The following is a 26,852-nucleotide window of genomic DNA, read 5'->3' on the forward strand; positions in this document are numbered from 1 at the left end:
TTCAAATAGTAGGGAACAAAACCACTACCAGCGAAGTTTTTAACTACAAATTTTCACACACATTACACCCTTTAGCCTGCAATCTTTCACATTAAACACATACAAAATCTGAAGAAGCTTGTTTTATTGTTCAAAGAGAAAAAGTGTTCTGAATTAATTAGAATAAAGCACTGTGAGTGAGATCGATGTTGTAGTGTTTTCCCCCTTCATGGTGATGCACCTTTTCTATAAATAACCAATTAAAATACTTTTCATACCGCAATTGAAATGATCAGCAGGACTAACATTTTGAGACATTCTTTGTAAAGTTAATTTACTATGCAGTCGTCTTGAATCCGTAACTTATACATCTACAGTATAACACACCACTTTTCTGCCTGTAGGCCCAGCTGAGCTCCAGCAATAACGATCTCAGAGGAGCACTCAGAGCTGCCGAGCACAGCAGGTGATTAATAAGCTTCTTTTTGCTGTTTGCGCTTCTTATTCTTTCACACTCAGTTTTAGGTATTGTGGCTCGTTGAATTAAGATACAGCCGCTCCAACCTTCTAAGCAAATTAAATGTCTTTTGACGCATCAGCCATTGAAATAAATCTCCTCTTAATAATACCTGTCAGATTTGACATAACCTTACAAGTAAGCGCCTCGTGACTGCCATCTAGTGTTTATTTTCATATTTAACAGCATTAAGAATTTCAAAGTTAGAGATAGAGAGAATGTAAGCTTACTCTCACTGGACTATGAAGCTAAAAAAAAAAAAGCCCTACTGTTTGGAAAACTGAGAAATATTTTACTTCTATAATTATGTTTTTATTTGTGAATAGTAGCTATTGTGGTACATAAACAGGAACACAAACACCAGCATAGTTACTATCTTATAAATGTTTATTCTTGGTACAGTAAGAATGAATCTGTGGGAACTGAACATCAGTAACTAATAGAAAAATACCTTTGCCGCACCAAGTTCACTTCACACACACTCACACTTATAGCCTGTAGCAAAACAATATACTGTGTTGTGAACATTTATTTATAAAAGGAACAAAACTCTGAGTGCAAACATTAAGTTTGAAGTGCCATCCATATATAAAGACATACAGTGTGAGGTACAGTATACTGGCATATGTTTTGATAATATTCTCTACAAAAAATATCAGTGATTTTCTAATTTTTTAAACTTTCTTTTTAAAGATCCAAGTAATTCCCTGTGTGCAAATGTTTATATTTTTATATATCCGGTGGTCTTGCTCACTCCAAAGAGTAAACAAGTCTTTGGAGTGAATAGTCATTGAAATATATTTGGCTTCATGTATAAAAATCAAGTAGTATGATCATCACATCTGAAGTGTTTTCAGTCCACAGGTTTTTAAATGTCCCTTTAGCTGAATGTTCAGCTTCAGAGTCCAGAGGCATCAGCAGAGCTCTTGAATGAAGCATAACGTCCACACAGCATAAAGGATGCAGACATCACTCCAACATATCCATGAACAAAGTCAAAAATGCATTTTTACCTTAACAACACTTGGTTGGTTTTTAGAACACGTTTTGTTGGCAGCCACTGCTGACTTTCATGTTGTCACTACACCTTTTCTAAAAGGTTCTGCAGGTCTTACTCCAACATGAAAGGCACAGGTTTTATTTTTATTTTTTTACAGGAAATTACCTTTGATTGCAGTGGCAAAAAGCTCACAGAACTTCCATTGACATCTTCATGTAACTGCTTTGAGGTTTAGCCTTCGGCTTCAGGTTGCCAAATGCTTACTGGCAGGTAAAAACAGTACTGGATGTCTTTCCTCTGATTGGTTGGCTGGATTGTCCCAGCAGTGCCGTTGTTCCAGCAGAGTTAGCTTTACTAACGTCGAGGGCTGGACGCTCCCGCAGAGGGCTGCAGCTGTAGATGGCTGTGAACTGAAGGGCAAACACACACATGGAAACAGGACAAAAGATGGTTTAAAGCTGGTTTAAAACTTTAAAGTGACTGCTTCTACTGTTGCAGAGAAAACAAACAGAAAATAATTACATCTACTCAGACTAGACAGTATTCTTTAAAAATATCCACACCCATTTTAATAATTTTATCGGGATTTATGCGACAGATCAACACAGAGTTCAGATCATCATGGAAACAGAATGCGTCTATTTTGTTCTTCACAGATAAAAATCTGAAAAGTGTGGCCTGCATCAAGCTGCCACCACCATAGGGTCTTTTCCATCAATGCTTATTTGGCTCAGTTTGACCCAGAAGTGTGTGTGTTTTAAGCTTGACGCGGCTTAACCCTAGCCGAGTACATACTATACAGTAGCTGGTACCAGTAATGGAGGCTCATGATTCTCTGTGGGACGGTGTGTTCACAGGGTGTTAAGTGTTAGCTTTCAGCTACACATTGCGTAGTAAATTAAATATGCAGAAACAAACTAGCTGTGCACTGAAAGCCTCTATAAAGAATTTTCTGCATTTCATCTGATGCACAAAGATTGAAAATACATTTGAGATGGTTAACCAAAAAAAAACACAAATCTAACCTGCTGTTCTGTCCCATTGAGAGGTTAGAATGAGGGTTACTATTCTCTGTTGGAGCTGAAATAAAGGGTGTAGACGATGTCAGAGTGGAGTCCATTAGAGGCCAGAGTCTGAACACCAATGTGGACAGGTTCATTCAAGTTGATGTTCTCCAGAATACACTAAAATAAAATAAAAAAATGCATACTATATATGAGTACTTGTTTCAGGTAAATAAAATTCATCAGGTTTCATCTGTAAAGTGTTAAGAGGGCTTGTACCTTGGTACACGCTGAGCTCAGGACAGATTTATGGAATTCCTTGTTGACAAACACCTGAGGGATGAAAATGAAATGCTGTATTTGTTCAAGAGACGTGGTAAACATCCCAAGGTGGTAAATTAATACAACATATGCAAATGTAAAGAGCATATTTTTTTCTACCCACCCTGTAGCCATACACAAAAGTGTCATTGCTGCAGCCGAGCTCGTCAAGAGGAGGCCTCTCCCAGCCAACCAGAAGGCTGCTCTGTCCCACTGCTTTAATAACCTCAACAGAGCGAACCTCCGCTGGAGCTTCTAAAGAAAGTTAGACAAAATTTTAGCCATTACACTCAGTTTTCTTTACTTTTTTCAGTGTGGAAGGACGAGCCGTATTCATATTTCAAATTCTAACCACAACAAACGAAACAACACAGTACATTCAGAGAGAGCAAATAGGCCCAAATGATACATTAAAACGTAATAATCGTATACAGCAGAGTGTAGTGCAGGCAGCGAAATGGGGAACACTAAACAAGGATGTGCACTGGAGTGTGCTGCGACGTTTTCATTAATTTAAAAGACAGGCACAGAGAAAAGGACATATTTGCAGGGAATTTAATATCACAAGAATAGGAGAAGAAAAACCAATACGGTGCTGTAATGTAGTGCACCATCTTTCTATAATAGTTGCTCAGGTCCTCATCTTCTTGAATCTTTGTCTCTCACCTTAAAACTTATGAGTAGCTGAAGTTGTGTAAGAGTGTTCAAGATTTTTTTTTTATTGCCGGAAAGTAATAAAAAACAACCCATTTGCACCTGAATGCATCATATGTGTTTATATCTGTCTCAAAAATCATGTAAATGTGAATGGAAACACAGCAAATGTAATATGAAATAGGTTTCTGGACGTGATAAATCAGAGAAGATTCAGCTTTTCAGACAGCACTCACTGACCACAATTTTTTTTCCCACTCAGAAAAAGAACGTCCAGACATCTTGAGTTTTCGCCTTACCTGGTCTGGGTCTTGAAGCATTTCCCAATGCAGCAGTGGAATGTGTAGCAGCCTTGTCGGATTTCTCAGGAGAGAAACAAGCAGACTGAGTGCAGGATGTATTGAGTGGATCTGTTCGTGTAATGTCAGATAAATCAAGCATGGGGATGAATTTCTTTTCTGTCTGCTTTGTGTGTGTGAATAACTTGGTGTCACCACTAGAGATGGAGCTGTCCTTTCTGTGAGTCGCAGACTTGAGAGAAAAATCAGGACATATTAAAAGTTCTTGTCTTTTAGATCCGTCTGCTTTAAGGTGGCAAGAAGTGAACGTGCTTGGACTTAATATGGCATTAGTAGACCGAGATGTGACTGCATTAAAAAGTGTTGGTGATTTCTTAGAAGTGTCAGAATTAGTAGCTACATCTGGGGTGTGTTTAGTGTGGAAACAAAATTGTGAGACTGGCAGTGAGTCAGTACATTTAACACTGAAAGGAAAATGTCTTGTTGGTTTGGGTGAGTTTAGGTCTGCAGGTGCTGAAGGTGAGAGATTTCTCTGAGGACGCTTTCCTCGTCCTCTGCTTTCTGGTGCCTTTAAAAGAAGACGCCCAGAAACACGAACCATCTTAACCTCTTACTTTAATTTGTGATAAAATATCTCTTTGAATGCTTAAAGCATTTCTTAAAAGTCCGTAATCCTCTTAAACATTTACGCCTCAGGTTACCTGAAAGCTGTCCATCAGTGTCTTCTGCAGTTCTTCTTGCAGGTTGAGAATCTTCTCAGGACTGCTGAGTCTCCTGCTGGGACTGACCCGTGTGCTTGAGGACGCCGAAGGAGGACAACGCAAGTGTATCCCCACCTCGGCTGTGTCTGAGGAGTGCTTGTCTTTCACCTCCAAATCAAGGAAGTCGATTTTCTCTGGTCGGCTGGTTGCGTCGAGTGATGCGGTGACAGGAGACAGCTGAGCAGGGGATGATAAAGATTTACTGTTTGTTATTTATAAACGAGAACACAACTTACAAACCGAAAATACATACATTCTCATTACAGGTATGTAATGAGAATGTATGGTCTGGCGCTTTAAATCTAGATGATCTGGCGCTTTAAATCTAGCAATGACTGGTTTTAACTATTTAGGTGCAGTAAAACAAAATTTAAGTATAACTTGAGCATCCTACAAACTGAACATAAAGTATCGGAGCAATTTTCTGGTATCCTTCAAGCTAAACGTTTGCATAATTTAGCTGCTTTTTTTAGTGTTTGGATTAATCTTCAACTCTTTGAATCAAATATCTGTAATCAAAATTATCAATCCATTTCTTCACTTTGTTTATTTAACCAGCTGCCGTGGAAAAACTAAACCATTGTTAAAGCTTAGCTACATTATGCATTATTATTTGTAAACAACAGCGATGGGTTGCTTTATAACACATGTTTTAAAAGTGTTTATATTTCCTCACCTGGGTGCTGTTTGTGGAGTAGATCTCCTTTAATGGGACAACAGGGGACACCCTAGTACTTAAAGGAGACACTGACCCAGGGGGGGTTCCCTTTAGTGTTTCTGCTGTTGCAGGTGCAACTTTCCAGCAGTCCTGGGGATTTGCTGAAGTCTCTCTGGCAAATATCAAAGAGTGTTTTTCACTTTCAGCTGAGACTTTATTTTGATGCGTAATCAAACAGTTTGATACAACTGGGCAGGTTGGATCAGGCAGGATTCCCTTGTTGCAGCCTTGACATGCTGAAAAAAAATGTTGTGTAAAATCACTATAGTGCTCTCTGCGTTGAATTTTGCTTTCTGGTGAGAATGCAGCAGCGTAATCCTGCAAAGCAGCGTCACTGAGCAGATGCTCGGCCTGCTGCATCAGCCTGGGCTCCAGACTGTCGACTCTGTGCATGGACTTCATCATCTCGGCTAACAAGAGGTTTCTCTCCTGACACTTCACCACCAGGCAAGACAGCTTGGCCTATTATTGGAAAAAAAAACGTTTGTAAGCAAAACTCATCCACAGGGAGCCGTTCAGCAGCAAAAACAATTTAAAACAACAATTCAGGTGAAAAATGATTTTGTTTCCTCACCTTTAAGGGAGCTACATCCAGATCAGTTTGGCTTTTTCTTTTAAGAAGTCCATCATACTGCAAATAAAGTCACACGCATTTAATACTCAAAAAACAAAAAATGAAGGCAGAACATCAGAAAAGCTGCTGACTGGTTACCCACCTTGGCTCTGACGTCATTGTAGCGTGCTCTGAGGGAGACGAGCGCAGCGGTCTGATCGTCCCTCCTGCCCCGTCCTCGTTTCAGAGCGATGTACTCCGAGTTCAGCTCCTCCAGAGCCACGGTCTGCGGAGGGTTACACACATATTTCACATCAAGGACAAATTAATGAGGCTACTTTAAACAGCAGAAGAACCATGATGCTGATTAAATGGGAAATGTCACCATCACCTTGTTATATGTCTGTAAAACATCCGTTTATCAGCCTTAACTCATTGCCGCATGGTTGTTACTTAAATGAATGTCCTCGATGGTTAATACAGAGTCATAAAGAAAAATAAACATGCCGTGCCTTAGCTTTGAGCTGAGCAGAAAGGATGTGATGGTGCTCGTCTGTTTGTGCCTTCAGAGACAAAGCATCAGTCTTCTCTCTGAGCAGGACCATCAGTTTATCCTGCAGCTCCTTCACCTGCACGAGCCACAGCCACTCGTCAGACCCAACGCATATATGCTCCGTTTACAAAGTAGGAGCAGAAACTGTCTAAAGACAACAAAAAGCTGCCAAACTACATGGAAATGTGACTTTTATCTCCACAAAACAGTTAGGTTTGAATCTTGTGATGCCGTAGCCTTTGAAAACAGGAAAAAAAGGTTTCAAGAAGAAAGAGAGTTACATTTTTTATATACAATAGCAGAAATATAACCTTTGAAATAAAGATAGTAGAGTCTGTAAAAGCATAAGATAAGAGAGATAAATAAGTGGCTTGTAAAGATATTTTACCGGATTCAGTGATATTACAGGGGGAGTGTTCAGTTAATTGGATCACTGTATGCCTGGTGTAATGAATTGGTGGCTTCTTTTAAAAAATACCATAAACTGATTAATTTTGGGCATCGAAGAGAGTTTTTGATTAAAGCAGGTGTTAGGGTTTTAGTCTTCTTGGTCTTCTTAGAAGTCTAAGAAACGTAAGAGAAGCACAGAGAAGGTTTCGTTTTCTTTTGTCATTGAGTTTAACTTTTAGACGAAGTAGAAAAAGCATCATGAATTCTTTGAAATACATAAAGTCCAGTAAAAACTGATCTTAGCTCAGAAAACATTCTTGGAAAATCTGAATATCCAAGAAGATTTCTGGATTTTACTAAATAGCAGCAAAGCAACTATGCAATGTTAATCACAAAACTATGCATAAAACATCCAGAATAAGATTAACTATATGAAGATAGACAAGAGTTTGTTTTTTTAATAATTGTATAGAAAGTTTAATAATTGAGGGTATATGTAATTAGGAGTTATTTCTTTGTCATTTGGGTCAGTCACCAAAAAGTTGGTGTTTTCTACATGAGGTTTTATCTGTGATTCTTAATGTAGAATCCCATTCACACAAAAGACGTGAGATAATTTTATTGACATCACAGCAACATATTAATGAAAGGAAGTTAAAATATATTTAATGAATTACCTGCAGTGTAAGGGTCTCATTTTCCTTCATGATGTCTTCTCTCTGACTGGCTGACTCTGTCAGTCTCATGATCTGATTAGTTGATTTTTTTTCTACTGCTTCACACCTGGCTTGTGACTGGGACAGCTCAGTATGCAGCTTCCTTATCTTCATATATAAGAAAGACAATAATGATCATGTACATACAAGTGTTATATATTTATAGTTGCTTGTATTCACCTCTGCATGATTCTTTCCCACTTCTTCTCTTGACTTCTTTAATTCATCTCCCAAAGCTTCAATCTCCCTCATCAGGTCACTTGCATTCTGCCATTCATAAAAATCATATTGAGTTAAACATGGTATGTTGCACTGCAGCACTATTAGGGTATAAATGTAAAACATAAGACTTGAATTTAATCAATATGTCAATGAAATTACTCTAAGTACCTTCACAGGCTTTTCTCTGTTGTTACTGGTCTCACATCCTGGAGCATCATCTCCTTTCCCTGTCCTCTTTGTCATATATTCATTTCTTAGATTTAATTCATGATTGGTCTTCTCAGCTTGCATTTGAAGGCTGCACCTGTCCTCTTGTAAGCTCAGGATTATTTGCTTTATGTTTCTTTGCTCTTCCTTTAAACAGATGATTGATTGCTCGACTTTTTCCTTTTCTTCCTTCAAACTGCTGACAGACATTACTAGCTGGTCACGCTCCTCTTTTAGAGTGTGAGTTAGTTCCTTCTGGTCTCTCTGTTCTGTGAGACTCTTAAGGGACTCTGTTACTTTGTCTCGCTGTTCATTCAAATGAAGAACAGTTTGGCTTAGCTGCTCGCTTTCTGTCCGTAAACTCTGCAGAGACTTCATGATCCTCTCCCTCTCTTCTTCACAACTCAAAATAGATTCTTTTATCACATCTTTATCTCTTTGAAGAGCAGATAACAACAGATTTAGTTCCTCTTTCTCTTCTTTGAGGCCACTGTTGGACCTCGTGTACTGATCTTTCTCATTCTTCAGACTGCAGACAACCCTGCTCAGCTGCTCTTTCTCTTGTTTAAGTCCATGTAGAGATTGAAAGATGCAATCTTTCTGCTCCTTCAGTGCCCATACTGAGCGAGTTAGCTGCTGTTTTTCTTCCGTTTGTCTTTGGAGTGACAGAGCGACTTCTTTCTGCTCTTCTCGTAGAGAACTGATGTTGGCTGTCAGCTCTTTTTGTTCTGTTTTGAGGCTCTGGATTGAGTTGTTGAGCTGGGCTACTTCATCTGTCAAAGAACTAACATGCGGGATGTTCTGAGAGTGGTTTTGTAATGAGTCACGCTGAATGTTTTGCTGACAGCCAGACGAGGAGGCTGTGGTCAAACTGTCAGTTTCTTGACTGAAACTCAACTGTGTTTCTTCATCTTCTTTAAGCATATTTTCTACAAAACTGTCCACATATTCTTTTTGATTTTCTTGTTTTTCATTTTGCCACAGAGATCTGCAGTGCTGGTTACCCTGTGGTTTTTCTTTGCTCTCTTCAAATTTTTGCCGAAGCTCCATAATGGTATTCAGATCATCCTCAGTCTTCCTGGTGAGTTCTGAGATCAAACTGACTTGTTCTTGGTTCTCCTGCTCCCCCCTGACAACATCCTCCTCCAGCCGACGAATACACTCCCTCAGGTTCGTTTTCTCCGTTTTCATCTCCTCTTCCCTGAATTCAATGTGAGCCTGCAGCTCTTGGATCCTATCTGCCAAGGCCCGGTTTTCCTGATTCAGGGCGAGGATGAGCTCACTTTGTGCAAGGTCAACAACTGCATCATCTCTGGCAGAATTTAATGGAAGAGGATGATTTACATCACAGGTGGCAGGTGTGATAATCTATAAAGCATAATAATAAAAAGATACATTGTAAATACAAATATGATGGAAGTGACAATTGGTCTTGAAAACATTTTAGAGAAAAAAAAACATGAAATACCCTTTCTTCTGATGACAACTGAGCTTTTGCACTCTGTTGTTTTTCAGTCTCTCTCCTAAGTTGTAGCTTTAATTCAGCATTCTCTTGAGTCACCGCCTGCAGCTCTGCTTTTATGTGCTCAAGTTCATCCTCCAGGTGGCCACGTTCTTCTTTAAGAGCTTTCGAATTGTCACCAAACCCCAAGCTGTGAAAAGCTGCACTCAGGGCATCGGATTCTGCACTGGGAATTTCCTCCACATTTCCCAGTTTAGGTTCAGTTATGAACTCAGTGGAAAAGGAAAGGGACTGGAAACCTGGGATGGGTTTGGAACCAGTTTGGGGAAAATCACTGGGAGGATTTAGTTTTGTGGTTCTCATAGATGGTGGGAAATGATAATTTGGGTTGTTTCGTGTGTGCTCTGCTGCGCCCTTATGGTCAATGTGTTGAACTGCAGACAGATGTGACACAGGAACCTCATGTGACTGCACCTACAAATTATTTTTAAAAAAGTAGCAAATGTTAATGCTAACACTTAGGATTTTCTTTAAATGGTTCATGCATGCACAACACTTCTGAGCCAGTTACAGACTGCTAAATATTGACCAATGTACATTCATAAAATACTATACTGTAATGCATAAAATTAAGTCCATGTAATATCTATGTATAAGTCATAAGAGATGTTCTATTTAACAGGCCATTTTTACCCTGAATGACTCAAACACTAAATTTTTTTATATATATATTTCCCCCGATACAACAAGTGAGAAAAAAATATACAATTAACATCTACAAATACATTAAACAAGAGAAAGTAGTTTTATGGATAGTTTAGAACAGATGCTTTAATGCATAAAAAAATATATTCTTGTATATAATCTTGCAGTTGATAAATTTTCCTGTTTTCAGAATTATCTGAAGTATATTTCTTGTATTTTTTTTTTTTTTTTTGTAGGGGAAAAAATGTGACAATAAAATATATGTGGTCAACACTAAAGTGATATTTTTTCCAGCTGAACAGGATTTGCCAGACGGTTTTCTAAGTTTAAATCAGAAACATACTGATTTACAACCTTCTGAAACATGCACAGTTAAGCAAAGATAACCTGTTTTATCTCTAAACATATACTTTGGCTTAATTTATTTTATTTTTTTTAGATTTATAGGATGAGCAGACAGCTATTTTAATGACACAAAGCATTATTTTCTATAGGAAGACTGCAGCTGTCCAGCATCAGGTACCTCATCGACTTGTGGAAAGTTTTATGCTCTCCTGTCACTCATTTTAACCTAAAAAGCTCACTAATATTTGGGGTTCCTCGGTACATTACATTAGAGCTGGTGCTCATTTGGAGCAGTTTTAAGATTATTATGGGCACTTTTTTGTCTCTTACCGTCTACATTTTCTCAGCTTGATTATAAACAAAATTTTGATCTCAACAAAATAATCACATGACGCGTGATGAAAAAGTTAGCTGCTGCTTACACACCTCTTCTACTAGGCTTCCTGTTGAAGATTGTCCAAGTGCCATCCCCGGTGACAGAGGGCTGACTGGTGTATCCGGACAGCAGCGTGGCAAGTTCACTACAGGAATGGTACACGCTGCCTCAGGTTTTAAAGATGAGAGTGGAGGTGTGGAATTTGCTGCATCCCTGAGAATCTCCTGGAGACTCTGGTTCTCCTTTCTCAGGTCTTCCACCTCCTGTCTTAGTTGATGCAGCTCTGCCTTCATCTCCTCCACTGTGCAGCTCAGGAAGTGGCTGTTCTCCTGGGCCTCCTGCAGCTCCTCCAACAATTTCCTCCGCTCAGTCATCCCTTCCTCCTCTCTCTCCAGCAGTACCTTGAGATCCTCCTGCAGGCTGATAATGAAGATCTGCAGTCTGGCCTCTTTTGAAGTATGTTTTGTTTCCTTGTCTTGTCCTCCCTCTATGCCTGAGTCTGTCTTACTCTCATCAACCTTTGTGCTTTCTTTACTCAACGGTCCCACATTTGGCTGCCACTGTTTCTTCTTCTCTTCCTTCCTTTCCTCCTCTCCTTCCCCCTCTCCTCTCATAGATGGTAACTTGTCTGGTTCATTCATGGGTTTTACAGTCCCAGCCGTAATCCTGACAGCTGTAAATGTTGCCATTCCTGTAGCACAGCTAACAGTCACATCCAGTAACTGCTTTTCTAAACCGTAGATGCGATTTTGCAGACTCTGCTCTCTGTCTCGGGCCAGGCTGAGCTTCTGCTGGAGTTTGACTTTAAAGCTCTCAAAATACTGGGCCTGACGACTCATCTCCTCGTCTTTGGCCTTCAGCTGCCTCTGGCAGCGATGCAGCCTCTCCCTCCAAACATGCTCCTCTCGCTCCTTTTCTTGACTCTGAGGAGGAGCAGAAAGAGAAGAACAAAAGTTCATCTTCACATATTTAGTGAAATATAAACTTTTTGCAAGTTGCGGCTTTCAGACGTTACTGAAAGCGTCTGAAAACTTGCAAATGTAGTAACTTGCAATGTAGCAAATGTTACTACATTTTTCATGTTTGTCATCTGTTTTCACTGAAAAGCTCAGCAATTGTTTATACTCAAAATACTTTTTTAACATAATATAATTCTTTCCAGTGCCATGTTTTTAAAAAGGTTTGTGTAAATTGTTTCAAAAATATTTTAGTATTAACTGGATCTAGACTCCATGTGCATTTATGGGTGCAACATAAATCATATAGGGATTATATGTTTATATATAACACAGATAACTGTGCTATCAGCATAGTTATCTGTGCTGATAACATTACCCTGACACAGTTTCACTCTGAACAGCTGCAAAAAGCAGAACATTTGAAGACTGAACAGCTCACATGCATGTCCAATGTGTTTTAATTTCTCTGCATTTAATGTTGGAGAATTTCAGATTTACCTGAGATACACTAGCTCTAATGGAACATCTATCATAAAAACACATTACTCAAAAAGAAAGAAAAGAAAAAAAAAATCAATCAAAAGACAGTGTTCTGGTTCTCTTCCCCTGATCTGGACCTGGTTGCTGAGCTCATGGACAGTGTAAGTTGTGAACTGGCAGCAATGGATGGAGTGGACTTGATATACCAGACATGTTTTATTGGATTTGGGTTCAGGATGAGTAATATCTCTCCGTATTCCAGGAAATGACTGCTTACACTCATCAAATGAGGTTGGGCATCAACATAAACCTAGAGGAACCCAGGATGCCGTTGCCTATGCAGTGGAATCTCACAATCCTGATGTTCAATGGTAAATGAGAAACTTGTTTATGTTCATGCTTCATGTTCCAAGGCAGTGAGCACAGGACCCACCACAGGACAATGGGCTTTTAGACCCATTGTCCTGTAGGTCTTGCTGATTGTTTGGTCTGGGACCAGGTGGAGGCCATTTTGTAGTGCTCTGGTACGACTCATTCCGTTCCTTCTTGTAAAAAGGAGAAGACATCGGTCATGTAAACAGGTTAAGGCCATCTGCAGCTTTCTAAATGTCTCCAGAAATTAATCTCTGTTCTTGAGATTGTACTTGGGTAATATGGCAAACCTTTCCAAGCAGAGCGATGTAGTGATGTGCAGTCCTAGTCAACCTATCCTAGTAGCAACACTGACCCATACCAAATGTGAAGCTAGCAGAAAAACAGACAGAAAAGATAAAGAGGGAAAATTGTCTGTGGCCACCATCAATAAAACCAATCCTGTTAAGGAGGTTTTTGTATCTTATCCCCTCTAGTCCAACAGTTTATAGTCTTATTAACAGCAAAGTAATTGAAACTGATTTAAAAACCTTTTCTAGTTAACTGACCTCCTGTTTGGTTTTTCAGTTTCATTTGATATTAAAGAGTTCTGAGAGCTAGATAAAGAGTTAAAGAGTTCAGGAAGAGCAGTGTGGTTTTCGTCCTGGTCGTGGAATACTGGACCAGCTCTACACCCTCAGCAGGGTCCTGGAGGGTGCATGGGAGTTCGCCCAACCAGTCTACATGTGTTTTGTGGACTTGGAGAAGGCGTTCGACCGTGTCCCTCGGGGAGCCCTGTGGGGGGTTCTCCGGGAGTATGGGGTACCGGGCTCCTTGATACGGGCTGTCAGGTCCCTGTACGACCGGTGTCAGAGTCTGGTCCGCATTGCCGGCAGTAAGTCGGGCTCGTTTCCGGTGAGAGTTGGACTCCGCCAGGGCTGCCCTTTGTCACCGATTCTGTTCATTACCTTTATGGACAGAATTTCTAGGCGCAGCCAGGGTGTTGAGGGGATCCGTTTTGGTGGCCTTAGGATTGCATCTCTGCTTTTTGCGGATGATGTGGTCCTTTTGGCTTCATCAGGACGTGATCTGCAGCTCTCGCTGGAGCGGTTCGCAGCCGAGTGTGAAGCGGCTGGGATGGCGATCAGTGCCTCCAAATCCGAGGCCATGGTCTTGAGCCGGAAAAGGGTAGAGTGCCTTCTCCGGGTCAGGGGGGGTGTCCTGCCCCAAGTGGAGGAGTTCAAGTATCTCGGGATCTTGTTCACGAATGGGGGAAGAAGGGAGCGGGAGATCGACAGGCGGATTGGTGCAGCGTCTGCCGCTGCCGGGCGCTGTACCGGTCCGTCGTGGTGAAGAGAGAGCTGAGCCAAAAAGCGAAGCTCTCGATTTACCGGTCGATCTACGTTCCCACCCTCATCTATGGTCATGAGCTTTGGGTCATGACCGAAAGAATGAGATCGCGGATACAAGCGGCCGAAATGGGTTTTCTCTGTAGGGTGGCTGGGCTCTCACTTAGAGATAGGGTGAGAAGCTCAGTCATCCGGGAGGGACTCAGAGTAGAGCCGCTGCTCCTTCACGTCGAGAGGGGCCAGTTGAGGTGGCTCGGGCATCTGGTCAGGATGCCTCCTGGACGCCTCCCTGGTGAGGTGTTCCGGGCACGTCCCACCGGGAGGAGGCCCCGGGGAAGACCAAGGACACTCTGGAGGGACGATGTCTCTCGGCTGGCCTGGGAACGCCTTGGGATCCCTCCGGAGGAGCTGGTGGAAGTGGCTGGGGAGAGGGAAGTCTGGGCCTCCCTTCTGAAGCTGCTACCCCCGCGACCCGACCCCGGATAAGCGGAAGAAGATGGATGGATGGATGGATGGAGTTCTGAGAGTAAAATGTGGTTTGCATACAAATAAATAAACTAGGTTGCAATCTACCAAAAGCATATTTCACCGCCAATGCTTGAACTTGATCCTCAAAAGTAGTGCAAGATTAAATATTCAAAAGACAATTGAAAAAAAAAAAAACATGAAGTTTACTCAAACCACAAAAATGACACTAAGTATTCCTAAGGTGTGTACTTTCAAATGAAATTTCCTGTCATGACTGCGGTATGTTACATTGTTGGATCTATGTGATGAAATTTTGTCAAACATTTCAACTCCTTACTGCAGTGAATTAAAGTTCTAAAGCAACATTTTCAAAAAAGTCACAGTTAGATATTATTTTCTAGAGCACTCACCATTGTCCTGACTTCCTGTCTGAGCATGTGGAGTGTCTGGTCCAGTTTGTGAGAGAGCTGCATGCTGAGAGCTCAGAAGCAGTCGCTAGCTGACAAAGCCGTGGCAGCAGGCTCCTCTTGGAGTTCTGCAGCTCTCTGATGCCAACAACGTGATTAAAAACAGCCCTTTACATGATGTCATATTCACACCTTTCAGTCAAATTTTCAAAGTTAAATTTTAAAGACTTTCCTACATTTAAAAATCTGAGATATGGGTAAAATCTCCTGAACACATTGTGTTTACATGACAGGATGCAGGCTGTCATGTAAACAGCCTGCATCCTGTGATACCTGATACCTCCTCAGTCAAAAGTGAGTATATAGCAGCAGGTGTGTTACTGGATCCCATCTCCTCCGGGTTCTCACCTGTTCCTCAGGATGACTGAACTGCCTTTGTGCTTCAAGTCCTCCCCCGACGTTTTACAGAACCTGCAGGTCCGTGTCAGTTCCTAGTAACCCAGCTGCTTCTAGAATCCGCTCCGTCTGATGAGGTCATGTGATCCTCTGTAGATCAGGCTCTGCCTTCTGAGCAAAGCTTACTTGCGAAACATGGGCTGAGAAACGTAGAGTGGCAAAGTCAGTGAGGTTTTCTGTTATATTAATGAAATTTTCATTTCTGACATAAAAACTGATATACTTAGAATATCTTCATCTATTATTCAACATGTCAGCAGCTTGCTGGCAAGTTGTTGGGCAGAGGAATCGCTCAGGTTACCCCATCTCCTAATCATCATTCTGCTTACTAAAGGTCCTACTTTAATACTGTGCAGGACTCATCCGTGAATCTTTAGGACAGTTAGGAGAATGTTAGCAGAATTCCCTTAAGTCCATTTAATATGGAGCATTAAAAAAATTATCCTGTGCTTTAGGACTGCAAAGCAACCCAGTGAGTCTGGTAAATACTTAACTAACTTGTACATTAAAGTCAGTATACAGATTTAACAAATTTTTGCTTGTGTTATCTAAAGAATTGAGAAGAAAACCAAATAAACGTTTATACAAACCTGATTGTCCTTTTCCAGCTCTTAAAATCTTCCCCTTCCAGTAAGTTCAATGTCTGATATGTGGACTTAGTTGTACTCCTGTTTCCATAGAAACTCCACAGAATCATTACAAGAATCCTTCGCGTCCATTTGGCACTCAGCCTGTTCACCCCCCACATTCAACCCTGAACTTTCATTTCTCCTCCCCCCAGCTTTTCTTATCCACTGGGGCATTCTTTCTCCACTTCAGTAAAATGTTCAGATCTCACAATAGATCAGTTTTTATTCCCACAAAGAAGTTCAATGCTTCAAGTTAAAGACTATTGCAAAATTGTAATAATAAACTGTCACTTTTCTCTCTCAAGTATATACGGTTATAAAAATTTCAAATCTGCTTGCATTCCAAGTAGGGGGTCTTCTGCAAAGTGCACAATTATCAAAAAGGCCATAAGTTTGTAACTGTCAACCAAACATAAAAAAGAATTAAGTTTTGATTCCTTGCTTTGCTCCACAGCAAGTCAATATCTACAAAAACAAAAACAGGAAAGTTTTACAATTACTTTTCTAACCATCATTCCTATGTTTTAAGAACTAGAATGTAGTAAATTCTGGTCAGAGTTTTTACCTGATGAGTGTCCATGGTCACCTCCATTAAGGCCAAAGAATAAATGCCAAAGAGAAAAATAAGAAAAGGAACAGAAACTAAAGGGGATTTAGGTTTTTTGGAAGATGACAAAAAGGAGAGAGAAGAACAAAAGATGTCAAATGGGCACAAAATCAGCACAGTAGCTTCAGTGCCTGAGAAAAATCTTTACACAACTTGAACATTTTAGATTTAATCTGTTACAACCACAAACTTTAATGTCATTTACTTTACTAACACACAGTGGTAAGCATTTGGAAAGTGGAAAGGAATTTAGATATATTTTTAAAAATGTGTTTCAAATTATATATAGTGTAAAAATGCACCATAGTGTGTGGTGCATTTTTATGGTGGTTTACATGCAAAACCTTACATGTGCAGAAAACTAACACTGTGCATTACCCCAAAACACCATTAATGGACAAGAAAGTCAACAGAAATTTGGACCAAATTAAATGCATCCTTAAATATGAGAGGCAAAGACTTGAGACTTTAGTGAAGGTTCTTTTTTCAGTAGGTCAGTGGCCCTAAAATTACAGCCAGAACTACATTATTACATATACCGTAATCATTTGGAGGGTGACAGTGAGGGGGTTAAAAACATTAAAGTGTGTAGCTGAGCCTCATCAAAATGATAAACCATAATAGTGGTATAAGGACCTGAGAAAACCACAGTAAAAACTGCTAAATTGTTTAACACACTTGCTTCACCAGCCATGGCAGAAAGTATCCTCAAAAAATCTGAACTTGTACCTTTTCTTCTATTTCCTTTATTTGTCTCTTTTGCAAGTCAATCCTGTCCTCCAACTCTCTAATTCTCTGCAACACAAAGACAAAAGCAGTTAGCTGGTCAAAATATCTTAAAATATTAACATGAATCTATTTAAAATCATAACATATAATTATTATTCTTTATTTTAAAGGTGCTGGATAAAAATGAGCATCTATAACATTTACACAGTAGACGGAATAGTGAAGGTGGTGCACTTTTCTTTATCCCAGGCAGTAGAATCTATACTTAGCGGGTATCTATATGCTTCAGTCCTATTTGTTTAGACATTAAGAGTGAGTTAGTATTGTGCATTTATGATGTATTAGTGCTCAAAGTGTTCCTTTGTTAGATATCTTTCATGGTAATGAGTCCAAGTACAACAGGTTTGAATGACCTCTAAGGTGTTGATGCGGTTAATGAATAGCAGGTGCACAAAAACAAACAAAAGTGCGTAAATCTACAAGGTGCTGCTTTAGTGGGAGAATACTACTAGGATTGAGGCTACTAAATTCACAATGAAACACACACAGTCACACATTAATAACTTGAGTCTGTCTCATCTTTTGCTCTTACATTTCAGACAGAGTTACAGGGAGAACACAGAGGGATACTGCATCTTTTTCAAAGCACCAGAGCTCTGGTGGCATCAGAGGTTTCAGACAGTTATCAGGGGTCAGACTGAGGACAGGCAGGACTCGACAACCTGACCGGGTTTGGTTTGAGCCTTACCTGCTGGGCCTGCTGAAGGAGCTCCATGCGCTCCTGTAAGATCTGACTGTCATACTGCCGGCTCTGCCGGAGAATCTGACGGCGCAACTTGTCCACTGCTAGCCTCAGCTCCTCCCTCTGCCTGTCTGTCAGCGACTCGGCCACCGCCTGGCATGCCGGCTGCTCCTGCTGCAGAGCGCTATACAGCGTGGCCTCCAGCTCCTCGATCCTCTGCACAGCCAGCCACGTCCACACAGGTACAAAAACACACACACCCGCAGGGGTGCACATGCACATGCACAGAAACAAACAGGCATGCACATGGCAGCACACACAAATGGAAACCCAGATTGCACAGAAACACACACGCACATACACACAGCACTGTGACCATGTTAGATATAGGGAACACCGTTCCAGCTAATAGTGCTTCCTGTTTAGATTTGAACACTTATGAAGTAATCCTTTTATTAACATTAACTGTTTACATTCTCATTCTTCACTAGAACAGTCCAGTTTACAATAATATAATAAAAGAAAGGAAAAAACATATCAAATAAAACCTTAATAAAAAAGTGAATAAATAAAATGGTTGGAACATGGAAATTGACTGAAGTCTTCACTTCTCTTAAATCAATGTGTAAGTAAATTAAAAGAGAACATAGGTTTAGCTTCTCTGTGTTAATAAATAATTTTTTTCTTGAATTAATTAACCTCTGGTTGAGAAACACTTTATAAAATACCTTAAAACAATAATAGTAATAAAACATATGCAGCTTAGATTATGAACAGGGATTCATGGATAAAAGGCCTTCAACTAAAGGAAAAATCAGATCAGGCCAGAAGCATGTAATTACCTCAGCCAACTGAGTGTCCTAGACCAATCACAGAATTTGGACTTATGTTGTAAAAGATGCAGTATCCCAACACAATGTGAGAAATGTTATTTCTATGAAACATGTTGCATTCATGACAATTAATGGTCTCCTCAATGTTTATGTTACATGCTGAAATGACAATGTTGTGCCCTTACATGTTTTAACCAGTTTATAGAGCAATGACGCTCTTCACACAGCTTTCATCAAATCATCCAAGTTTTTGATTTAATTTACTAATAAAAGTATTACTACTGCAGGTGTAACCAAAACAGCATGGTACACCTGCTGGACTCGTACCATGTAAGCCTGATCCAATGCTTGCTTCCTGTAATCCAGCTCCTCTTCAAGGAATCCCTTCTGCTTACTGAACAACTCCTGCAACAAAACACCAAAATACTCAAAATGATGAGCATCCTGCATGTAATACTGGAAGTCAATATGAATATGAAAACAATTACTAATGGTACATTAGTTTTATAAATTTTCATCACTCTAGAAATTTAATCTAATGATTATGGCCTTGAATTATAAATTGGGTAACAGTTGAAAAACAACAGAAGTCTGAATTTGTTTCATACTTTGTCGTTTTCAAGGTCGATCATCTTCTGAGTCAGTGCTGCCTCAGTGCTGTCTACCTGCTTTAACCACTGTGCATCAAAAGACAAAGGCGATTATTAAACTTAAATATTTTTTTTAAAATAGGTTAATCAGCAAGTTAATGTTACAATTGCAGTACCGCAACTGTCCACAGAGTGTCACCAAAAACGCAACAAGTCAGAGAGGCTTTGATTCACCTTTTCACAGAGCGAGATCACAGTGCCAGCCTGGATCACTGCCACCTGCTCCTCATTTCTGAGGTTCTGCAAAAAATTTAATGGAAGATTTATGAGAAATATGCAGACTGATCATTAATGCTAGCTTTCAAAATACAATACTGATCAAACTAACTCCATTGTCTCCCAGAATATCCAGCTTTTTCATCAACTCGGGAATGATTACATCCTGCAGAGAAAGAAAATGTGGAAATTTACTATTGCCTAACGATAGGACTGAAGGTAAACAGAAAAAACTTTTTAGATGGGTGAGTTACCTTCACTCCCTCCTGGCGGCAGTAGGTCTGCAGAGCACTGCTGCTATTCTCAGGGAATGCCGACATGTGGAGATTGAGTGCAGGAGATCTGCGTTCCCTCTCCTTGTAAAAACAGATACCATCTCAAAACTAAATATATGTTTTTGAAAATTGCCATACAGTAATGATTTACAAATCATTACAGTAAAGATTTGTAAATCATTACTGAAGTTGTACCTTTTCTACATTAGAAAAGGTAATGGCAGTAATGATTTATAAATTGACTGTGTTGCATAATTAAATGAATAAAATTGATAATATTCGATGTGAAAAGAGACTGCAGTGAGATGGAAGGGAATGAGGATTTACTTACATGACAGTGAAACTACTGGTCAGGATCTGCCAAAACGATGGAGGTGAACTCAAACAAATCGACAGGGATGCATGCTGAAAACTGAAAACTAAAAATGCAATCTGACATTTCTTTCCTACTGCCAGGTAGAACTGCTGCACAAAAACAAAATAATTTTATAAAATATAGTGATGCAAATATATTTACCTCAACAGACAAATCAGACTTACTCAGCCTAATCCTTACAAACTACAAAATCATTCTAGTGTTGCCATCATTCTTTTATAGTTAAAATACAAGTTTTACCTTTGAAAATTGTTTATCAAGAACAGAAGCATGCACATAAAAAATGACAAACTCAAAGTTTGAAATGGATGGTGAACTTAAATATCTTTTATTTCTTTAGAAAATAATATTTATCTTCACATATTTGTTCATAAAACGAGGACAAAAACAAATCCAGTTGAGTGGATGGGTATGCAAACAGCTGCCATGCAAATAAAAAAAACAGGATAACACAGGAGCATACAAATAAGGAACAGTGGGGAACAGTATCGATAAAGGTTATGCATGCGTGTCTGATGGGTCACTGTATGTATGTTTTGCGCCTGGAACTGAGATTGTTATTATCGCCTGTCGCTGACAGTTTGATGGAGGGACAGTCTCTTACTTCCAGTTCGAGCACCCTGAATTCAAGCAGCTCATTTTGGTCCCTGGCGTCCTGAACCTCAGCCTGCAGCCGAGACTCAGCCTGCTGCAGTGCACAAATCTACAGACACAAAGGTTCAGAAATGTTACAGAACAAGGCAGATAAAGGTTTTCATAACAAAACCATTTACTTATAAACATAAATAGTTTAAAAGTTAAACCAAATTTAAAGATGGTAAGAAGTTCTTGCAGTTCTTTTCTATTTTAATTATTTTGTTTTGAGAGCTTAATTACAATTTCTCTTTGATCCAGTGAGGTCTTAAGCTGCTTTTAGAAAGGAAAAGAAAAGATTTCTACAAAAATCAGAGGTAATTTTCCTAAAGTAAGGCCACATTACAGTATAGCGTTTGTTTTGCTACTCAAACTCTGAAATTTGCGGCATTTACTGAAGAATAATCCTCAGTAAAAGAATCATCAACTGAACAACTTATGTTGAGATAAGTGATTGTAGACTACATAATCTACCTTCTCATGCAGATCCTGGTTGGTCCTGATCAAGTATTGCTTCTCCTCCACCCACTTTGAATCCTGCCATAACAACCAAACACAACATCAGCAAGAAAGAACTTGGCAGCAGAGGGATTAAAATGTCCCCAGTGACTCAGTGTAATGAACGAAGATGTCAGCAAACATCCCCAACAAAACAAAAACATTATGCTCAGTGCCATCGCAGCTAAATCTGAGTGGCACATGCAGATGCAACAAAAAGACAGGAGCGGAGTATGAGTAACACCAGTTTATTGATCCAGGCGAAGAAAACCCACTCTTGTGAAAACAGAAAATAGAGCTGCATCCAACAAGAGTTCACAGCAAGAGAGAAACAGAAGGCAATCTGAGATGAAATACAGCAGAGAAGCAAATCGGAGGAACAGAGCTGCATCAAGCCACATTGGAACATGCAACATGCAGAAAAACAAGTATTTTGTTTAGGTTTTTTTTTATAATGAACTTTATTTAGACATCTTGATTTTTTGTTTTTGTAGTGCACTGTTGTATAGAACATCAAATAACTAACTTTTTTTTAAATGACCTTTGCATTTTCTTCTATCATGATTGTTTCATAAACAATGCAAACTAGCACACTATGACACTGAGATCCTCATCAACTCAAAACTGATTCAAATCAATTTACCACAAGCAGAGCGTGCGGCCACAGAGCTCAGAACATGCAGGAGGTGTTATCACAAGAGTCGGCGGAACACCTGGTCAACATAACGCCTTCCCAGCAGCAGAGCAGCCAAACAGACATGCAGGAGGGCCAGCAAGAGCAGGACCACTAGGCTCCTGTCCCCATCCCCCGTCTTTATTACCTGTCCACTCTCTGCCAGGGCCTTCTCCAGGTCTACAATCTTTGCCTGGCAGCTGCTGAGCTCCATTTGGAGCTGCTCACGTGTCTGTGGGAGAACAAGCAGAATTTAAAAGTTTTGTGTATGTCTACAAATCAAGACAGTAAAGGGGGGGAAAAAAGCAGATACATACTCTGGCCTCCCTTTCAGCATCTAACGTTCCCCCACTCTGCTCCTGCAAGAGAGCATAAGCTCGTTGCAGAGCCTGATACTCTCTGGTGAGCTGACGGAAATGGAGCTCTGACTCCTCACGGGAAACAGTCTGTCATAAAAAGACAAGGGTCAAATAAACACATTTTACAAATTTTAAATGTCTTTTTCTTGGAAGTTATCAAGGTGGGCCAAGGTTTAAAACTACTAAAACATTCTTTCAATATTTATGCTTTTAATCAGATGCCAGAAAAAGAGTAAGGTAACAATCCCCCAGATATTGCTGTGCACTGATAATCAGCTGGCTGAAAAAATACTAATAGGAACTGACAAGGAATACAGATTCACCTGTAATATTTTTATTATATTATATATTATCTAAAGTCTATTTAGATTTTTGCATTAATACTGCGACACCATGAAACCGTGGTACTTTTATTAAGAATATACCATGAGAACCCCGAACCGAACCATTGTCAATATTTCAATCAGTTGTTATAATTGAAGAGTACAATACTTTCTTGAGGCAGACAAAGAATTACCTCTTCTAAATCTTCCTCAGGTGTGGCAGGTGTGCGGTCAGTCAGGTCAGTGTTAAAAGACGTAAGTGATGAGGTCTCAGAGTCTATTGATTCCTCGTCAAATCCAAAATATGTCTCCACAACATGCCTCTGTGGGGAAAAGTATGAGAGAGAATCTATATTGTGAATAAATCTCTCAAAACATGTTATGTCTTTGTCAGCAACTTCTATCCATTTATTCATATTTTGTTCATTCAAAACTATAATTTCTAGCAAATCAGACAAACTGAATCCTTACTTGCATAACTTCTGTTCTTACCATCATGTTTATAAGTCATCTCCTGGCAACCAGAAAAATAAAGGCAAACTAAGGCACAGAGACAAATGAAGGAGGAGAAGTAGAGGATGAGAAGGATGTATTCGGTCATGATCCAAAACGACAGCACCAACACTAAATGGAAAACGAAACGTCCCCAGAAGCCATCTGTTATTTCCTGGACTACAGCAGCTACTCTGAATGCTGTCTAAGGCTTCAGTGATGTTTGAAAGATTAAATCTGCTTTTCTCACACTCCAACACAAAATGGAAAAACAGACAATGAAGCTTCTGGCTACTGTCAAACCACTCCAAAAAAAAGCCAAAAGTCAGTAGCTGGGTTTTTCTCCCTTGCCTGGAATATTAGGCATGTGTTCTATATTCCTAAAAATTTGCACAATGGTCCAAGTTTCTGTCTAAAAATCCAAGCGACTGTGTCCAACTCTTGTCTAGTTGTTCAAGCTAAAATACTATCTGTGAGGAGAGATGGAGAAAATACAATGCAGCAGGAGACTCCTCCTCCCAGCAGGATCTGTGACTTTGAAATGTCCCTTGACAGATTAGTTCAAACAAGCCCAGTCATATGCATGCACGTCAAAGCAATTAAATTTTCCAACAGCTTTACCTAAATCAAAAACCCTTATTACCTGGTTTCTCCTTTAAAAGAAAAACATACTTGATTTCCTAAACAGCAATAAATAAACCGAAACTGAAAAAAAAGACTAAAATAATTTTTATTCAGCTGTGAAGATTATTCAAGCAGGAGTGTATCCTTATGTTGGTTCTATTGTCCCTGGAGCCTAATTAGTCAGAAACACACACTGAGTACTAGCTAAAGAAATACTTAAAGGATCTGTCAGCCACAGATAGGATAGTTGCTTAGTGACACAGTGTTGGCTTACGGCTGTGGTAAAGTAATATTAAAACATACTTTGGGCAGTTTGGTTGCTTTCCGTCGGTTTTTCTTGCTCATCACCAATCGCTCACGTTCCTGAAAAAAAAAAAAAAACACCAACAATTTTGTCAAAATCTGACTCCATACTCAGACAACACTGGATATAAATCAAAGAATGGCCACTCATAAGTATACAATACATAATAAAAATGGATTAATTAAATATTTCCCAAACTACAAGGCAGTGAAATGAAAATAGCTGTTTGACTTTTTGTGCTGAAAGATACTTAAAGAACAGGGCAAAGGAGAGCAACCTTTAAAAACAGACATTCACTGCTGATAACAGAGTAGAAACAAGTCACATTTCAGTCAGGGCACAAAACACTAACTGGTTTGGGAGTGCGGCCCATTACTCTCTAACACGGGTAAGTGGGTCAAATTGAATTAAAGTTAACGAACATGCACTGAACTTTTTACATGACATCTAAAAATATGGATGGAATGAATGCATCCATATGGAGAATAAATTAAAAGTACATCACAAAAAGTTGTTATGTATAAAAATAAAGAAATATATTGCTAAACCAGTTCATTTTAACCATATTAAATAAATGAAAGACAGTAAAACATAACCTGTGTTAGCTCTTCAATAATGCCACGTTGCTCAGCAACCTGCAGCTTGAGAAACTCCACTTCCTGTTCCTCGTGGGCGTGGCTAAGGTCCGTCAAGGAACTTGGTCGCTTTAACTGAGGCTGAGTGGTTTGGTGCTGTGAGGGTGGCCGAGAGGAAGAAGCCTTTTCCTTCTGGGGACAGAATCATGAGCCAAATCAGGTTTTACACCGTTCCTTTAACTGCCACTAGAGGGCCTGTTTCCTACTGGACAAAAAACCTTCTAATACCATTAATACAATCATGCAGCTTATCCATGTGACGTCATTGCTTAGGGTTCACAATGGTATTTCACTGAGTGGCAGAAAAGAGCTCTGATAATGATCACAGACTGAATGAGGAACTCAAAAGCAGAAAAGTGAGGTGAATTTCTTGCTATTAGACTATTAGCAGTGAAAAGTGTACAAAAATTGAGATTATTATAGCATACATAAAACTCTGACTGATGATGTTAACAAACCCCTATAGGTGGCAGTATAACTACACTGCTTAGAGTAGTTTAGAGAAGTAGCCCATTTAATAATGGTTAAGTTTTATTTTTAGAGCAGCTCTTGTGGTTGTGAGATTCTGACTGTAGGCAGTGACAGATGCACTCCCAAAACAATTGATACATTTTTAATAACTGTTTTGTCACTTCTTTACTGTGTTCATAGTAATTATCTCAAAAAAAGCATAATAAATCTGTCATAAAAATATAAAATAAGATATTTAAAGCATAATGTCTATAATATAGGATCAGAAATAAGAATTAAAGAGTAGAATATTGCATGCTTCACTCCACTGCATCCAAAGGTGTGCATTATACTTACTAATGCAAGTATTGGACAATGAAAACCTGTATTATGATGTGCTCTACACACTGTTTATGAGCTAATTAGAAGGCCGAGTGAAGTTAGGAGGTCTGTCGATGCTAACTCTGCAGAAAGCCACAGACCTCTGTGGACTCTGCTGACCGCTGTAATTTTATTTAGCTCAGAACGTCATGATTGAGTTGCTGTCATTTCCAACACTTCCACTTTGTTGTAACACTGCTTACAGTCGACTGAAATATTTAGTAGTAAGTTTCCCAAATGGGTTTACTGCACAGTTGGCATCCTGTCCCAGTACAATACTGGAATCCACTAAGCTCCTGAGAGCACCTGCTTTTTCACTAATGTTCATGAAAGCTGTTTGCATGAATAGGTGCTGGATTTTCTGAACATGAGAAAATGGAAGTGACCAAAACACTTAAATTCAATGATTTGGACCTTCAGCTAGTAAGAGGAAAAGTGAGAAAATTCAGACAGTGTCATCTCACCATCTCTGCATTCTCTCGACTCAAGTTCTTGAGTTTCTCCTCCATTCGCTGTAGTGTTTGCAAGAGGTCATCATTCTTCTTGGACAGCCGTTTATTCTTCTCAAATATGGGCTTCATTTGGCTCTCTGCCTCTCGCACCCGCTTGAGCTGAACAGAGGAAGGAAACAGGGTGGGGAAACAGTAATCTTAAGTCTTGACCTCTGCTGACTCAGAATCCCATCATGTTCAGGAAGGTTAAAAATAAACTTAAATGTTTTAATACAGATTTCAAAAATCACATTTTTGAATACACATTCTTATGCATGTATATTTATGGACCTTATCAAAACAATATGTATAAAGAAAGTGTTTCCTTTGATCGTATATATAACTGCAAGGGTGTTTCTCACTAGTTCATTCCTCTCATCTGCCAGAAGTGCATTTCTGTCCTCCAGCTTCCTAATGACTGAGTGGAGCTCTGCAATCTTCAGCTGGAATCTCCTCATGTCCCGCTCGTCCACCTCCTGTTGAGGAGGAGGGAGAGGGGAGGAAAAGGAAGACAACAACTGAAAAAGGGGACACATGCAGGCCAGTAGATAATGGAGGTGGACAGGAAGGAGGATAGGATGAAAGATGAGTTGACATTTTAAAGGTGTGAATGTAAATGTGTGAGAAAACGGTAAGCATGTTTTAACTGTGGATTAACTTTGAACGGTGGGACAACTCTG

At 39.7% G+C, this 26,852-nt stretch overlaps 1 protein-coding gene across 3 annotated transcripts in view; it reads right to left on the reverse strand.

Moving 5' to 3' along the window:
- Window positions 1–759: 759 nt before the first annotated feature.
- The window catches only part of jakmip1 (janus kinase and microtubule interacting protein 1), a 40,626-nt gene continuing 14,533 nt past the window's right edge, over window positions 760–26,852 (reverse strand). Inside the window, exons 6-24 of one of the 3 annotated variants that reach the window (XM_044126356.1) lie at window positions 26,535–26,648; window positions 26,146–26,292; window positions 24,812–24,982; window positions 24,215–24,274; window positions 22,990–23,118; window positions 22,431–22,559; window positions 22,262–22,345; window positions 21,417–21,479; window positions 20,914–21,012; window positions 19,913–20,014; window positions 19,771–19,824; window positions 19,617–19,682; window positions 19,401–19,469; window positions 19,120–19,197; window positions 17,966–18,175; window positions 17,218–17,283; window positions 16,447–16,523; window positions 15,843–16,346; window positions 15,211–15,392 (exon numbers count right to left, since the gene is read on the reverse strand). In XM_044126356.1, the coding sequence (XP_043982291.1) occupies window positions 16,473–16,523; window positions 17,218–17,283; window positions 17,966–18,175; window positions 19,120–19,197; window positions 19,401–19,469; window positions 19,617–19,682; window positions 19,771–19,824; window positions 19,913–20,014; window positions 20,914–21,012; window positions 21,417–21,479; window positions 22,262–22,345; window positions 22,431–22,559; window positions 22,990–23,118; window positions 24,215–24,274; window positions 24,812–24,982; window positions 26,146–26,292; window positions 26,535–26,648 (1,692 nt within the window). In that variant the 3' untranslated portion in view covers window positions 15,211–15,392; window positions 15,843–16,346; window positions 16,447–16,472. Of the gene's footprint in view, window positions 1,907–2,521; window positions 2,681–2,779; window positions 2,834–2,945; window positions 3,077–3,774; window positions 4,343–4,475; window positions 4,713–5,211; window positions 5,716–5,827; window positions 5,885–5,969; window positions 6,093–6,318; window positions 6,436–7,426; window positions 7,574–7,645; window positions 7,733–7,855; window positions 9,263–9,362; window positions 9,831–10,832; window positions 11,706–14,799; window positions 14,935–15,204; window positions 15,393–15,842; window positions 16,347–16,446; window positions 16,524–17,217; window positions 17,284–17,965; window positions 18,176–19,119; window positions 19,198–19,400; window positions 19,470–19,616; window positions 19,683–19,770; window positions 19,825–19,912; window positions 20,015–20,913; window positions 21,013–21,416; window positions 21,480–22,261; window positions 22,346–22,430; window positions 22,560–22,989; window positions 23,119–24,214; window positions 24,275–24,811; window positions 24,983–26,145; window positions 26,293–26,534; window positions 26,649–26,852 lie in introns of those variants that run through there. The other 2 variants (XM_044126355.1, XM_044126357.1) reach the window with 2 other exon arrangements.

This window comes from Gambusia affinis, linkage group LG09 (genome assembly GCF_019740435.1).
Source record: "Gambusia affinis linkage group LG09, SWU_Gaff_1.0, whole genome shotgun sequence".
Lineage (NCBI taxonomy): Eukaryota > Metazoa > Chordata > Actinopteri > Cyprinodontiformes > Poeciliidae > Gambusia > Gambusia affinis.